The 15,607-nt window shown below is 32.2% G+C and overlaps 1 protein-coding gene across 1 annotated transcript; it reads right to left on the bottom strand.

Annotated features, from left to right (window-relative positions):
- Window positions 1-544: 544 nt before the first annotated feature.
- On the bottom strand, window positions 545-12,713 carry LOC127719124 (atrial natriuretic peptide receptor 1-like). Its single transcript, XM_052225148.1, has 10 exons — window positions 12,614-12,713; window positions 11,891-12,034; window positions 11,479-11,650; window positions 10,017-10,166; window positions 9,724-9,847; window positions 8,332-8,400; window positions 7,024-7,198; window positions 5,925-6,023; window positions 3,248-3,339; window positions 545-854 (listed from the first exon to the last, which is right to left on the bottom strand). Exons 1-10 carry the CDS (start codon window positions 12,711-12,713, stop codon window positions 648-650), a joined length of 1,332 nt encoding a protein of 443 aa, XP_052081108.1. The 3' UTR covers window positions 545-647.
- Between the last annotated feature and the right edge of the window lie 2,894 nt (window positions 12,714-15,607).

The raw sequence follows: 15,607 nt of genomic DNA, 5'->3' as shown, positions 1-15,607 counted from the left end.
TATGGGAACCGAAACAGTTGAAGAGCTATATGACCAAGAATGGTCTAAAAAAATAAGATTGGATACACCATCTTGATTTGACTAGAAAATATTATTTGTTTATACTTGGTATTATAGACCACGCTGTAAGTTATAACTGTAAAGTTGAAAAGCAATTTAAAGCAAACATTAGCTGGTGCTCCGATTATATTTCAGGAATGTTAGTTCAGTTACACAATAGTTTTTTGTCTTTTCAAAGTTTCATACACCAAAGCTAGTGGGCATTTAACACTGAAGATTAAAACAAAGGCAAACACATCAACGAAATACAGGATTATATCATATCTGGTGGAAGAGTTAGACAGACTCTTGACATTTGGTACTTATCATATTGACTATCTTTAAATAAAAAAGGAATAGCTTTTCTATAAATAGATAATTTCAAAAGAATTGTTCACAATGAACCTAACCGGTTAGGAAAGGGATGCATAATTATGTAGACAAATAAATAACATTCGTCTATACATCTGTACACATACTGAAAGTATGAAAATCCTAAAACCACTGCTTAAACACTATTTGAGTTTCTATGATAACAAAAAATGGTTTCTTTATAGTTAATCAAAACATATTTAAGCATAAATGTTCCAGTAAGAGCTGCCGTTTGCTTATATGATTCCGTTGAATATAGATCTTTGATCTTCTTCTAATGGTTTTGAAGTCGTTGCAATGTTGAGAAATTGAGGCTGCATTTCCACACTTTCATCATCAGTGATAACGATCTTTGGATCGTATTTTGTTAGATCATGATTTGGGATGACCTGACTTTCTCTAATCTCCCTGATAAGCCAATGTGTTGTCATCAACCCTTTACCCTGCAAACAAAGACATAAAATAAAAACAATAGAAATAGTTTCAATAACCTAGATGAGAATATCTTTAATGAAACAAGCATATTTTAAAGACCTGTCAATTGGAGATGGGTCTGATTACTTTCAATGTAACTGATTTAAATTACAATTACTTTGTCAATTGTACAATTAAATTGAATTAATGATTACATTGGCAAGTAATAATGATTACATCTGATTACAATGAATTTCAAAATAACCTATTTGAATGGTGTTAATAAATAAAGGTTATAACTGTAGCATTTTTTGAGGAAGGATTTTATTTGATATGTTATTAAATAATAACTTTACTTTACATATCTGGTCCCCTTTTCACAATGTAAATTTACTAATTCACTACACATATTTAGTCAAAAATGCTGATATGAACTCACTATGCATATGGCCAGTCTTGAGCATATTTTTGTCAAAGGCTTTTGGAATGAGAAACTAAATTTATATACCAGTGAGTTTCACTTGCTACACAAATCATTTCTAACTGTAATGATGTCCTCACAAAAGTTTTATTAAAAAGGATCATTAAAATAAAATTTTGTTGTATCAAATTTCATGTATGTCCATATTTCATAATATCTTAATTAAAATGCTTAAAGTAAACAAAATTATTTAAACAAGTTATATATTGACCATAAACACAATTTGAGAATTGTTTTCATTGTAATCAGAATGTAATCAAAAAGTAATCAGGATTACAAGGTATTTTGAAAAGAAGTTGATTAAATTAAATTAAATGTAATCAGATTTTTGGCTGATTAATGATTACAATGATTACTTGAAAAGTTGTAATTGATTACAGCTGATTAATGATTACAATTACCCGAAGCCTGCTGTCAATACAACAAAGCTGACATGATTATGATATACAGTTATTGAAATGAGCAAGGCTGACGATTTTAGATACTAGTATGTTATATGTCATGAAGAAGAAGGCATGGTATGGTTGCAAATGAGACGAGTATCCACCACAGTTCAAAGGATGTGGATATTAGCAATTATAGTTTACCAAGGAGAAAAACGCATACCGTATAGTAAGCTATAAAATTCACCGACATAAAAATGTGAAACAATTCAAACGAGAAAACTAACGGCATAATTCATAATACAATATACGAAATACAAATATGGCAGACATGAACAAATGACAACCATGCAAAGAAGAGGATGGTTAAGGGGGGTGCTTGCACGGAAAAAACGTGAAATAAGACATAATTTCACGTTGAACGTGAAATAATTTCTGTCATGAACGTTGCACGAAAAATACACAACAAACTTTGATTAAACCTTTTGTGACTGAGTCACTGTCCTCTTGTATATAAAAAACTCTCTGTTTTACTTAATATTCCGGATTAAGTATACACATGTATGATATAAATGGTGTACGGCTTTTAAAAAAGTATATAACGATCTTCTTAACTTTTAAAATGCAAATAAAGGAACATCATAGGCCTTTCTGCTTTATCGAAAACCAAAATTCAATCATTTTTTTTACTTGACGATCCCTGTCTAGTGTTTGAAATTTATTTGCAAAATACCGAGCACGCAAAATAAGCATTTGAAATTCACGATGCACGTAAAATTAAATAAGCAGAACACGTGGAACGAGGCACCTGTCTTGCACGACTGAACGTCAACTAAAAAAGTAAAAACATGTTGAACATGAAATAAAAAACGGCGATCACGTTGCACGAAAATAACCCTTTACCACCCTCAAAGAATATGACTGGGGGTCCCTCTCTTCCAGTTCACCATTGGTTTTTATCCAATCTGATTAAAATACAGATCCTGCATCAACACTTCGCCTACAAGGATCTGACAACACCGTATTTTAATTAAATTGGGTTTTATGATGCGACTGTCATACAAGTGAGAGGTTTAGCGCTATAAAACCAGGTTCAATCCACCATTTTCTACATTTGAAAATGCCTGTACCAAGTCAGGAATATGATAGTTGTTGTCCATTCATTTGATGTGTTATATCATTTGATTTTGCCATTTGATTAGGGACTTTCCGTTTAGAATTTTCCTTGGAGTTCAGTATTTTTGTGATTTTACTTTTTCCTGTTGATCAATCTTTTTTTCTCTGTAACATTTTATGCATTGGTATCTTTGCTACTTAATTTCTTTAGTATTTCACACGTACACTTTTTTGAAAAGAGATCAAGTGCGATGTTCTTAAGTTGTCAACGGTACCAACCTTAACTGGAAGCACTGCATAGTACACTTTTTAAAGCTAAGTGTAGCTATTTGAAAGCGTTTAAATTTTCTGGGTATCAAATATACCAATAATGCCTAAAAGGTCGGTTTGACTAAGCTTACTTGTTGGAAATCAGTATAGGTATAATTTTGAAATAACTTACCTTTATTTCGATATTTCCCCTAGGCTCTAACACAAAACCGCCATGTTTGTCTAACAGACTCTTTGTTTCAGGACTGACATGTATCTTCATGGCTGAAATGAATATTTTATGATTTTGGTTAGGTGCTCTCCTGACTACTGTTTTGCATTAGTACAGACGTTATGACTAAAAAAATTCTTTCATAAATATTGATCGTACCATTGCTAGATTGTAAGGTTATAAGTGCAGTTTTCTACGAACGTTTTAATTTATGTCCGTCAAACTTGATCGCAGATGAATTGTAATCCCTTTGGATTACTTGCTTCGAAATATTCTCTCTTTTTTTAGCTCACCTGGCAAAAATCGCCAAGTGAGCTTTTCTCATCACTTGGCGTCCGTCGTCGTCGTCCGTTAACTTTTACAAAAATCTTCTCTGAAACTACTGGGCCAAATAAAACCAAACTTGGCTTAAATCATCCTTAGGGTATCTAGTTTAAGAAATATATCCGATGACCCCGCCCATCAACCAAGATGGCCACCATGGCTAAAAATAAAACATGAGGGTATAATGCAGTTTTTGGCTTATATCTCTGAAACCAAAGCATTTAGAACAAATCTGAGAGGAGTACAATTGTTCATCAGGTCAAGATCTATCTGCCCTGTAATTTCCAGATGCATCAAACAAATCCTTGTTGGGTTGCTGCCCCTGAATTGGTAATTTTATGGAAATTTTGCAGTTTTTGGTTATTATCATGATTATCTTGAATATTATAATAGATATAAGAGATAAACTGTAAACAGCAAAATTGTTCAGCAAAGTAAGCTCTACAAATAAGTCAACATGAAAATTGTCAATTGACCCCTTCTGGAGTTATTGCCCTTTAAAGTCAATTTTTCGTAAATTTTTGTAAACTTTTACAAAAATCTTTTCCTATGAAATTACTGGGCCAAGTTCATTATAGATAGAGATAATTGTAAATAGCAAGAATGTTCAGTAAAGAAAGATCTACAAACAAGTCACCATCACCAAAACAGAGAATTTTGTCATGAATTCTATTCTTGTCTATAATGTTTGTCCTTTGTTTAATATGCACATAGACCAAGGTGAGCAGCACAGCCTCTAGTTTTTCTTCACACTTTAATTTTACCTTTGAGCATAATTTCCGGGTTCAGATAATAAAAAAAACGCAATTCACATGTGTCACATGCCTATAGGAATAAAACCACCAATTCATGGCCTCATGCTTTAAAAGTTAATTTCTGCAGTTCTCAGCATTCATAGCCATTTTATATAGATATAAAAATAAGAAGATGCGGTATGATTGCCAATGAGACAAAGTTCACAAGAGATCAAATGACACAGAAATTAACAACTATAGGTCACTGTGCGGCCTTCAACACTGAGTAATACCCATACTGCACAGTCAGTTATATGTTTAAATAAATCGACAGTTATTTCATGTCAAAACAATACCCTGGCTTGTGCTTAAAATTTCAACACACCTTTAATTGCATATAAGAGTGCACTGGTTCCCGGAAGTTAGCACGTGCAAAAAGAGGTACTTCTGATCAGAGAAACAAACACATATGCTCATCTATTTTAGTTTCATATATTTTGTTTGTCATTCAAAATAAGCATTCAACTAGAGTTCAACAGTGACTCCAGGTCTTAAGCTTTATTTCATGCCAATCAAAACTATCCAAATATTTTGTTTTGAAAGTTCAGCTATGTATTTAAGTACTTTGTTTAAATATGTATAATTTCTTGATATATGTACTCTCTTACCCGGATCGAATTAGTGTGGTTCTATTTACCTACACAAACTTTGGGAAGGCAAATTCCTTGTATTTGTTTCCTTAGAGACATATATACAATGTCTCTGGTTTCACTCACAGGATCAAAATCGTATTCGTAAAAGTTATCAAATCTTATTCGAAATTGAGCAATGAAGAGCATCTCATGTTATAAAAATTTTCAACTTTTTTGTTTTACATATTTCCATATCAAATTAGTGATCAGTGCTATATGTTGCTGTTGAAGACATTTAAATGAAAAATAGAAAATTAGAATACATTTTTTGTTGCAGTTAACATTAATTGATTTGTATACGAAAGACAATACATAAATTTACACCCAACACAATTTTGATTTTTGGTAGGATGTCATATCTTTTTATTTTCGGGATATATACATACTGGAAATTTTCCATAATCTTTCAAAATTTCAAAAAGTTTCGAGCTGGTTTCATGCGTTAATGATTTTGTGATTTGTTTAGAAATATCACATTCAATATGTTAGAACTTAAAGTCAACACCTGAATCTCTGATAGTATGAATTTAAGTAAAGATCGAAAGACCTTTTAAAAACGCCCTGCTTTGAAATAAATAAAGGAAAAATTGGCCCTACCTCTTATGAAACATTTATTTCTCAACACTAATGACATAAGAAGAAAAAACAAGTAAAAAGAAGTATTTTTGATGAGTGATCGTTAGAAATAGAACACAAAATGATGAATTGAGAAACATATGAGAAGCATTTTCATTCATTTAATAACCTAAACACTTTTCATCATAATATCTTTTATTCAGTATAACGTTTTCAATCAACAACAAAAATCAGGATTGGCACCTAGTAACAATTGAACAGGCGTTGAATTTCAAGAGGCTTATCAATGATTGATATTTTATTTTTGCATACCTTCTCCATGTGATTCCATTCTTGAAGCAGTATTCACAGTATCTCCAAATAAACAGAATCTCGGCATTTTGGTTCCAACAACCCCGGCACATACTGGTCCTATAAAAGGTCTTGTGTTGTATTTTTGCAACGGAATTTTTTATAAGTTAATTAAATGTCATAGAATGAAGTAATCATTGCATAAACAGAGGTGAAAGAAACCAACGGAAGAATCAAGGCAATAAGGAGATACCTACAAACGGAAAACGACGAAATGACACAAAGTTAAAAGTAAAATCACAAAAATACTGAACTCAGAGGAAAATTCTAAACGGAAAGTCCTTAATCAAATGGAAAAATCAAATGATAAAGCACATCAAACGAATGGACAACAACTGTCATATTCCTGACGTGGTACAGGCATTTTCAAAATAGTCTCCTAAACAAAAAAATAGTCTTTTTAATAGTCTCCAAAACAAAAAAAAATCATCAAGGATACCAGGCTTATAATATGGTACACCAGACGTGCGTTTCGTCTACCTAAGACCCATTAGTAACACTCAAATTGAAACAATAAGAAGACCAAATCAAATATGAAGTTGAAGAGCATAAAAACCGTGCAAAAAAGTGTGCCGAATACGACTATGGCAATCGATAGTGTTTCGGATAATTCAACATTTTATAGACAGTAAATTTTTTAATAAAAATAAAATCTCGGTCATCTTTAATGTCAACAGAAATGTGCTCTTACTACTAGGCTGCTGATACCATCGGGGACGAAACGTTCTCCATCCGTTACATCGACCCAGTGGTTGTAAAAACTCATCAAAGATACCAGGCTTATAATTTCGCCAGACGCGTGTTTCGTCTAATTAAAACTCAGCCGTACATTAAAAACTTAAGACACAAAAAATTATCAAAATGTTGAATAGGGGAAAAAAATTATAGGAAATTGTAAATGTTGAATTAAAACGTATCTTCTCTGATTAAATATGGACATTCACTGGTTGTTAAAATTAAATTTTTTATTGGTAGGTTAACTTTTACATTGAGGACAAATACGCTTGAATGTTGTTTTTCACACGGAGGGGGAAAAAAATTCCACATGCCAATAATATACCTGTATGAATTCCTATCCTAGCTTGCAGGTGTTTTTCAGGGAGATGTCTAATTTTAAATATTCCAACATTCTGAACTATTTCTAGTGACATCATGGCTATCTGACGAACATGATCGTCGCCATTCCGTGTAGGAAGACCAGATACTACCATGTAGGCATCGCCAATAGTTTCAACCTACAAAATGGTAAAGAAGTATTTATGCAGATTAGGCAAATATCAGTGTAATTGGCTTTGTTTTGGAGAAAGAGTTGTCTTTTGTATTTGAATTAATGCAGTGCTTTTATATTGGATAATGTTTCAGAAATACTTCAATGATCAGATAATAAAATCGTATTAGTTTTCCTTTGCATTTGTTTTCATATACCTAAAGCTATTGCATATAAGAAAAAAAATGTCTGGATCGGCTAGTTTTGTCATTTTTTTTCTGACATTTGAACAGGAGCAACAGTGTTTCCAAAAGGTTAATTTGTTGCATGATGGATTTATAGATATGCAGCTTTGATTTAAAAAAACTTCAATCGGAGGAAATTTTCTTCGGTTGTTAAAGTTAATAATGCTGGGAAAGTTTAACTTATTACGGTTTGTTTGGCTAACAAATAGAGACACATAACATATTCATTAAATAAAACACTATGTGTAAATCTGACTGTGAAATAAAAAGTAGACACGATGTCAAGTCTGCTTACTTTTGGCGACTGTTTCATAGATGAATTAAAGAATAATTCTTTCATGTCATGCTCTATGCTAATTTTAACATGGGTAGGCAATATTTTTGAAGGAATTATTTCGGTTCTAATATGACAAAAACGGTATTTTTATAGGTCGAAGCGTACAAAAATACCTTACAAATGTTTGACTGTTTCCGTCTCCTCCCCATGAAGTATGTTAATTAAATTTTCATATTTGATAAGTTTAAAAACTGATTGCAGGGTAAATATATGTTGTTTGAATAGCAATATATAATATATTTTCTGTAAGCAGCTAAAATGTATATATTTTATTAGGATACAAATGAAAATAACAAGAATGTAAACAGTAAGTTTGCGCGCATGTGTCAAATATATTTTGTGCTGATAGACACGACTTTGTTTACAAAGCAAAATAAAGACGTCATATTAGAATACTTCTATTCGTTCATTTATATGTGGACTGCAGTTAAAAATTATATAAGCAAATGAAATTCCCTTAGAATGGACAAAATAAGCATTATTTGACAAGCAAATATTGTATGGGAGTGTGTTTATTTCCATGCATATTCTTTCGAATAATATAACATCTAACGGTTTATTGTTAGATCCATAGCTTACCTTATAAACGTCATACCGTTCTATAATAGCGTCAAAAACGCAGTACAAATCATTCAACAGATCCACAACCTGAAATAGTACTTATTATGACTACTGTTCTATAAAATATTAATATATACAGATACATATTCCCCATTTCCATTCTCAATTTTATACTATAGTAAAGAGGCATTCTTTGTAAGTATTAATAAAAAATATTAATATATACAGATATACTATAGTAAAGAGGCATTCGTTGTAAGTATTAATAAAAGAAGAGGGAGTCGATGAGACAGAAACCCAACAACAGAAATAACCAAAATATATCTAGATGGCAACACACAGTATTCTACAAAAGACCGATGTCTATACAATATGTCAAGCTCCAAACAGTTCCTAGTCTTAAAATTGAGAATATTTTTAATAGAAACAATTTGCCATCAAAATCAAATTCTCCAAATAACGAAAACAATAAGATATGGCATATGACAACTACTGGCGAAGTTCCTGACTTGTGCTCTTGTGTGCTTTATATATCTGTTTTACATTATTGAAATCACTCGTTTGTCTGTCTTGTCACTTTAAGAGTATTTAAGTAAGGCCACAGTTTTGTATTTTGCAAACAAAATGGCACAAGAGAGAGACGATACCAAGGGGGCATCGAAAATCAAATGTCAAATAAAAACAAACCAACCAAAAAATAAAAACGACGAAAAGACAAACAAGAATATAAAACATAACACAGAAAACGAAAGATTGAGCAACACAAACCCCATCAAAAACCGGGGTTGATCGAACTCTTAAGGGTTAGTAGTTTCGGTTTCACATGTGGCACCCGTCGTGTTGCTAACTCAAGTACATATCCGAATATAAGTAATGTCAAGGGGAAATACCGATGTTCAGTAGAACAATCGCAATTTCAAATAGAGTGAAAAGTAACGCTTCCAGATTAATATCAAGTGGTTAGTATAAAAGCCAATGACAATATCAGACTAACATACCGGCGATGAAGACTGTATGAAAAAGTTGAAATGTCCCTGGTGCGTTGATTAATAGAAAACTGTTATGATGAACGCATTTGTGAAAGTAATCTGTGATCGCGAACCTCTAAAATCCAGTGGCACATCTTAAAAACTTTGGTTTTTTTTTTTATCAATTATCAGTTAATCTGCTTTACAAATTGCATTTCTTTTTATATACCGTATAATGTTTAATTATTTTTATTAATTATTAAAGCTAATTGATATACAAAATGAATAATCAGTTGGATACCAAATCCCCATTTTAAGATTATGTGTAAATTGACGTTATTCTATATTGATTAATTAAATGTATCGGTAGATTGCTTATCAAATTTTAGAAATTCCAAGGATTGGATTTTAATTTCTTAATTTCAAGTGGTGCATAATGTACCTCCATTGGTGAACTCTCTGCAGATAGAGAGGTGAACCCTACAATATCACTGAAGTATATAGTCACTCTATCATAAGCCTCAGGATCTACTATCTGGTTGTTCTTCAACTTGTCAGCTACTGTTCTGTAATGAAATACTAATTGGTAGTTTTGACATTTCAATGAATATAATGTGATTGAAATTATTACAGCATTGGGTCAGTTGTCGAGATTCGTTCTAATTTTTAGTTTACATATTTCGTCTTTATTCAGTTATTGTACTTCTCAATTGTATGTATATTTTTATTACTTACTTTGGTAACAATTGTTCAAGCAATTGATCAGATTTCTTCTTTTCTTCAAGAAAAGCTTCAGTCCTCTGTCCTACTAATTCTTCAAGATTGTTAGCGTATTGTTCCATACGTCTTAATAATGCATCTAGGATGTTGTGACTAGCTGATATTCTGTGAAAATCCAGACAAACACAACAAATTAGCAGTCTTGAAAGATAGTTGACGATTGAATGGTTGATTAAGAAATACATATGTTGAAGCTATTTAAACTAAGGAGATAAACTCATCATAGATACTAGGCTTAAAAGTTTGTACGCCTGACGCGCGTTTCGATAGATTTTGCCAAATACAGCTTAAGTAATATATTCCTAGGTTATGATTACAAACAAACACAATTCACACAATAATAATTCGAAATAATAAATGCACGCATTAATTTCTGAATTTAATAAAACTTATGATAGCAATTTCGAAATAATATGTGTAATATGTGTAATATAAACTCTAAACGAAATTATATTTTTTATGCTTTTATTATATAATAGATATAAGAAGATGTGGTATGAGTGCCAATGAGACAACTCTCCATCCAAGTCACAATTTTTAAAAGTAAACCATTATAGGTCAAAGTACGGCCTTCAACACGGAGCCTTGGCTCACACCGAACAGCAAACTATAAAGGGCCCCAAAATTGACTAGTGTAAAACCATTCAAACAGGAAAACCAACGGTCTAATCTATATAAAAAACGAGAAACGAGAAACACTAATGAACCACATCAACAAACGACAACCACTGAACATCAGGTTCCTGACTTAGGACAATGTGCAAACAAATGCAGCGGGTTTAAATGTTTTAATAGGCGCTAGATATAACACTGAATAAGTAAAAATTAAATAACAAAAATAAAATACAAATTAACACGAAAGTACGATTTGAGAGTACTCGCAGTTACTGAAAGCTAGTTAAAAGCTAAAAACAATTAAAAATAAAAAATCATGCATCATGCATCAGAAATCAACTAAAACACATCCCAGGGATTTAGTGTTTTAACGTCATGGACAGTCAACGTTTTCATGACTTGTGAAGACTATAGATTTTATTAATATATACATATATATATAAATGATATAAAAGTGTTAGCCTACTATGTATGTCGCATTCAATGCACATCTTTTGTGTGGGTATCTTATTAATTACTTACTATGTTGAAGTTCAGGACTGGTATAGAGTTAGATGCTTCTAGCAACATGTGGATATATTTTTGAAAGTAATTGTAAATCCAAAGTAAAAAAGTGGACTACATTTTTAGCCTTCTATTACCCCTGGATATGTGGTTCATTTTGTAAACAGGGATCCTTACCTGGACAACCAGGGTAATTGTATACAGGATATATTTAGAAATAAAACGTTAATATGTGTAAAAAAAAACGATGACGGTAAATCACATCAACTTCTGTCATCACACTGAATAATGTACATACCCGGTAATTTCTTTCAGCTGTTTTTTGATTGAACGAAACGTTGGTCGCTTGAATAAACTTTCATCCCAGCAGGCTTGCATCAAATCAATCATCTTAGGCACGTCATCTGACATTGCTGGGAGAGATGGTCTAAAAGGTTTGTCGCCCTTTGTCTTTATTTTTCGAATAACATCTACGATATAATAAAATATAAAGAAAAAAATAGTTGAAATAATTTTTGTATTCGTGTAAGTCTTCATCGATATGTCTTGGTTTTTAATAACATGATAGTTCGTACGTCTGTTGAAATGGTAAACAATAAGTTTGTTAAAGGTAAATAACATTTTAAATGAAATACTAGGAGGTAATCAAGATATCTTGCCTAAGCAAATTAAAGCCACATTTTGAACAATCATGCAACTCATTTATCTACCGTGGATTGATGCATTCTCCGCTTCCTCTTCAAATGGCGACATTCTTGTCAGAATCTCGAACATTATCATGGCAAAGCTGTACACATCTGACGATTGGGACACTTTGTCTCCTCTCAAACATTCTGGGGCAAACCATATACATTCTGGAATTAAATTAAAACGTGTCGCGTACCAGTTTCAAGATGTTGCAAAGCTTGCGGGAAACTAAATTAAAAAAAATTAAGGCTGTCGGTAACAGAATTGCTCTTCAACAAAACATGAGGGATAGTACCATACAATATGATTTTGTCCTAATACGCAACAAAATAATTTTGAAGATTGTGTTATAGCAATTTGAAAATAAGGATGAGCTAAGTTCTAGTCATCTCCTGCCAATCTTGGAGCCTAACACACTTGTAAGATCTTTTTCAGATATACTTGATTCTATTTGCCTACAGACATATTCATGATTATGACACACATTTAACATATCTAATGGCAAAATAAAGTTACCGCTGTTGTAGACAAACTTTTATGAATAATAATGAAATGTGACAAATCCAACACCTCATGAATTGTTTAGGCATATCTAATTCTTATGCTTATTTTCTTTTTTTTTTAGCCAATGTCTTGAATGAAAACGCAAGGACAAGTGTGGTTGAGGCTTTCCTTTATCAAACAGTCATTGAGTACAAATATTAAAAACATTGCAAACATGCAATATATTTGTAAATTGTTCTTACCGTGGTTATCATTTCCCGCGCATATGAATATATATTGTGCTTCACCTCTATATTTATGTCTGGTCGTATGTCTGTACTTGAGTCTCATATGAATTTTCATTCTATATTTTTTCAGGAAGTACTAAGTTTTATGATTAACATTTAAACAGAACATCGATGATACATATTCTCACCTTTTTCATTTTCAACGCTTTCGAGATGATTGCTGCCCAAGATAGATGGCAAACCAAACTCAGATATTTTCAGGACAAACCTACTGTCGATTATACATCTATCGCTGTTCAGTCGACCGTGAACTAAAATTGGTGAATCGTGTAGGTATGACATCCCCTTCAATTGAGAAATAGCATACATTTAGCTGGTGCATATATGTGTTCTTATTCTAACATGTCTCGCCAACCATTCTTTTCTTTCTTGCACATTTGAAACTGAATATGACAATAAAAACATGCATATAGAGGAAACAGGCATCGATTGATTAACACGATTCGCCATTTTAGAATCAAGACCATTGTGGAGAATATATTTACATGCATAATCAAAATGTTATAATTATATTAAAATGTAATGGACTTTTTCTTTTGGTGAACATACAAAGAAAATGTCGACCATACTATTTTTGAAAAAAAATTCTGATTTGATCTTCTTGACCAAAAGTGCCATGAAAAGAGAACATAATACCGATATACAGATTTAGTTGTAAAAACTTCAAATATTTCCATTCTCTAAAGAAAACTGTTGGAATCATTTGTGTCCTTTTAACAAGAGATACTGTTCCATTAATATTGTTCAAGTCAAAAATATTTATTCACCTTCTGAGGGCTTCATAATACGGTACATTCTGCAGTAATTTTGACCAGAGATTTTTCATTCTCTAATTTATGCATCACCAGCTTTCGGATTTTTAGTTTTGAGCGTTTCTAGTGAAAGTTAACCCAATTAAAGCGCTTCGGACGCGATAAATATATTTAGTGATAGTTTCGTATTTTACATGTGCATTTTATTGAAATAAGTGACGTTACAACAGAATTCAAACTGCTCAGATAGACAAATATTCAGCCTAAACAGATAACATGCATTTTAATGTCGCCATGACATATTTATCGATTGATGGTAGCACAAGTGTTTTACAGTTTGTCACAGACATATTTTACAGTGCTCCATGTTCCTTAACTGAATCAATGTGAATCTTATCGAATATGGTTTATTACCGACTTTACCATTTGAACAAAAAGAAGGCATAACCTATCTACCATTCCAGAGCGCATGATATCACTTCAAGTTTTGATGGGACTTCATATTACCCAATAACTATTTTTGTGCTCTCCTTCGTCTGTTCGTGATTCGTATACCTGTCTGTTGCTTGATATTGTTTTGTTCGTGTATTTATTTTTTAGATTTCGCTTTTTGAATCGTCCTTCGATAGTTTGGAATCTTCTACATTTTTTCAAAGTTATTGTAGTAGTAAATTAACGAAAACTACAAAGCGTTTACAAAATATTTTGCAAAATATATAAAGCCCATTACCATATACCGTTCTTTAAAAAAGTGAAGAAAATACTTTACATTGGCTAGGTCTGTAACTAAAGCTGCTTTAAAATCCCAGTCAAGACGTAATGAGTCATTCTGTAAGATATCCTGAAAATGAAATCTTACAAATATTTCCAATTATCTGACAACAACTGCTGACAAACGTAGTTCATATATTTTTTTATTGTCATAAAGCTCCTGGTTGGCTATCAATCATATTATGTTATAGGACAAAAATACATTGCAGCTTTATATAAGAAAACATCATTCCAATACATGTATGAAAGAGAAAAATTTTAAATCGATGTGATAAAAAAAATATATGATACGGGTTATGTTCTTCTCATATATTTTATGATGGTATGATACTAAACCCCTAACGAGAGGGATTGTACTTGATTTTCATATGATGAAGACATAATCTTTCAATCAGTTTAATTGAGGTCTGGAGCTGGCATGTCAGTAACTGCTAGTAGTCCTTTTGTTCATTTTTGTATCATTGTCATTTTGCTTAGTTTTTTTTGTTACCTATTCTGACATCGGACTTCTTTTAAACTGAGTTTTATAGTGCGTATTGCTTTGTGTTTCTTTATTCTACATTTGCTTGATGGTATAGGGGGAGGGTTGAGATCTCACAAAACATGTTTAATCCCGCCACATTTTTGCGCCTGTCAGGAGCCTCTGGCCTTTGTTAGTCTTGTATGTTTTTTATTAGTTTTGATTCATTTATATGTTTTGGAGTTTAGTGTGACGTCCATTTTCACTGAACTAGTACACAATTTTATTTAGGGGCCAGCTGAGGACCACCTCCGGGTGCGTGATTTTCCCGCTGCGTTGAAGACCTATTGGTGGCCTTCGGCTGTTGTCTGCTCTTTGGTCGGGTTGTTGTCTGCTCTTTGGTCGGGTTGTTGTCTCTTTGACGTATTCCCCATTTCCATTCTCAATTTTATGGTAATGAATAATTTAACGAAACGTTTTTTTTATACAAAATACTCGAGTGAAAGATCCTTAAAAATTATAAGTGAATAGGAGATATATTTCAATACTTTTTGGATAAGAAGATTTGTGATGTATTAATTAGATACACATGGTATTTTCCATATTGCAGTTTAAAAAAACTAGAAACTAAAATTTAATGAATGGCAAAAATGATGAAAATTTTGGAACCGAAGGTTAGCAAAAGGTAAAATAACAAAAATATCGAACTTCAAGGAAAATTCAAAACGGAAAGTCCCTTATCAAATGGAAAAAATCAAAAGCTCTTACACATCAAATGAATGGAAAACAATTGTCACATTCCTGACTTGGTACAAGTAGTTTCTTTTGTAGAAAACGGTGTATTAGACCTGGGTTTATAGCTAGCTAAACCTCTCCCTAGCAAGGAAGTGATGTTCTATGAAAAGCAAAATTCAACAAGATAAGATATGACATGATAAGATGTCAAGATCTCGAAATTGATATTCC

The sequence above is a fragment of the Mytilus californianus genome, unplaced genomic scaffold (assembly GCF_021869535.1).
Source record: "Mytilus californianus isolate M0D057914Y unplaced genomic scaffold, xbMytCali1.0.p SCAF_10, whole genome shotgun sequence".
In the NCBI taxonomy this organism is placed as follows: domain Eukaryota; kingdom Metazoa; phylum Mollusca; class Bivalvia; order Mytilida; family Mytilidae; genus Mytilus; species Mytilus californianus.
This window is presented reverse-complemented; position numbering and strand designations above follow the sequence as displayed.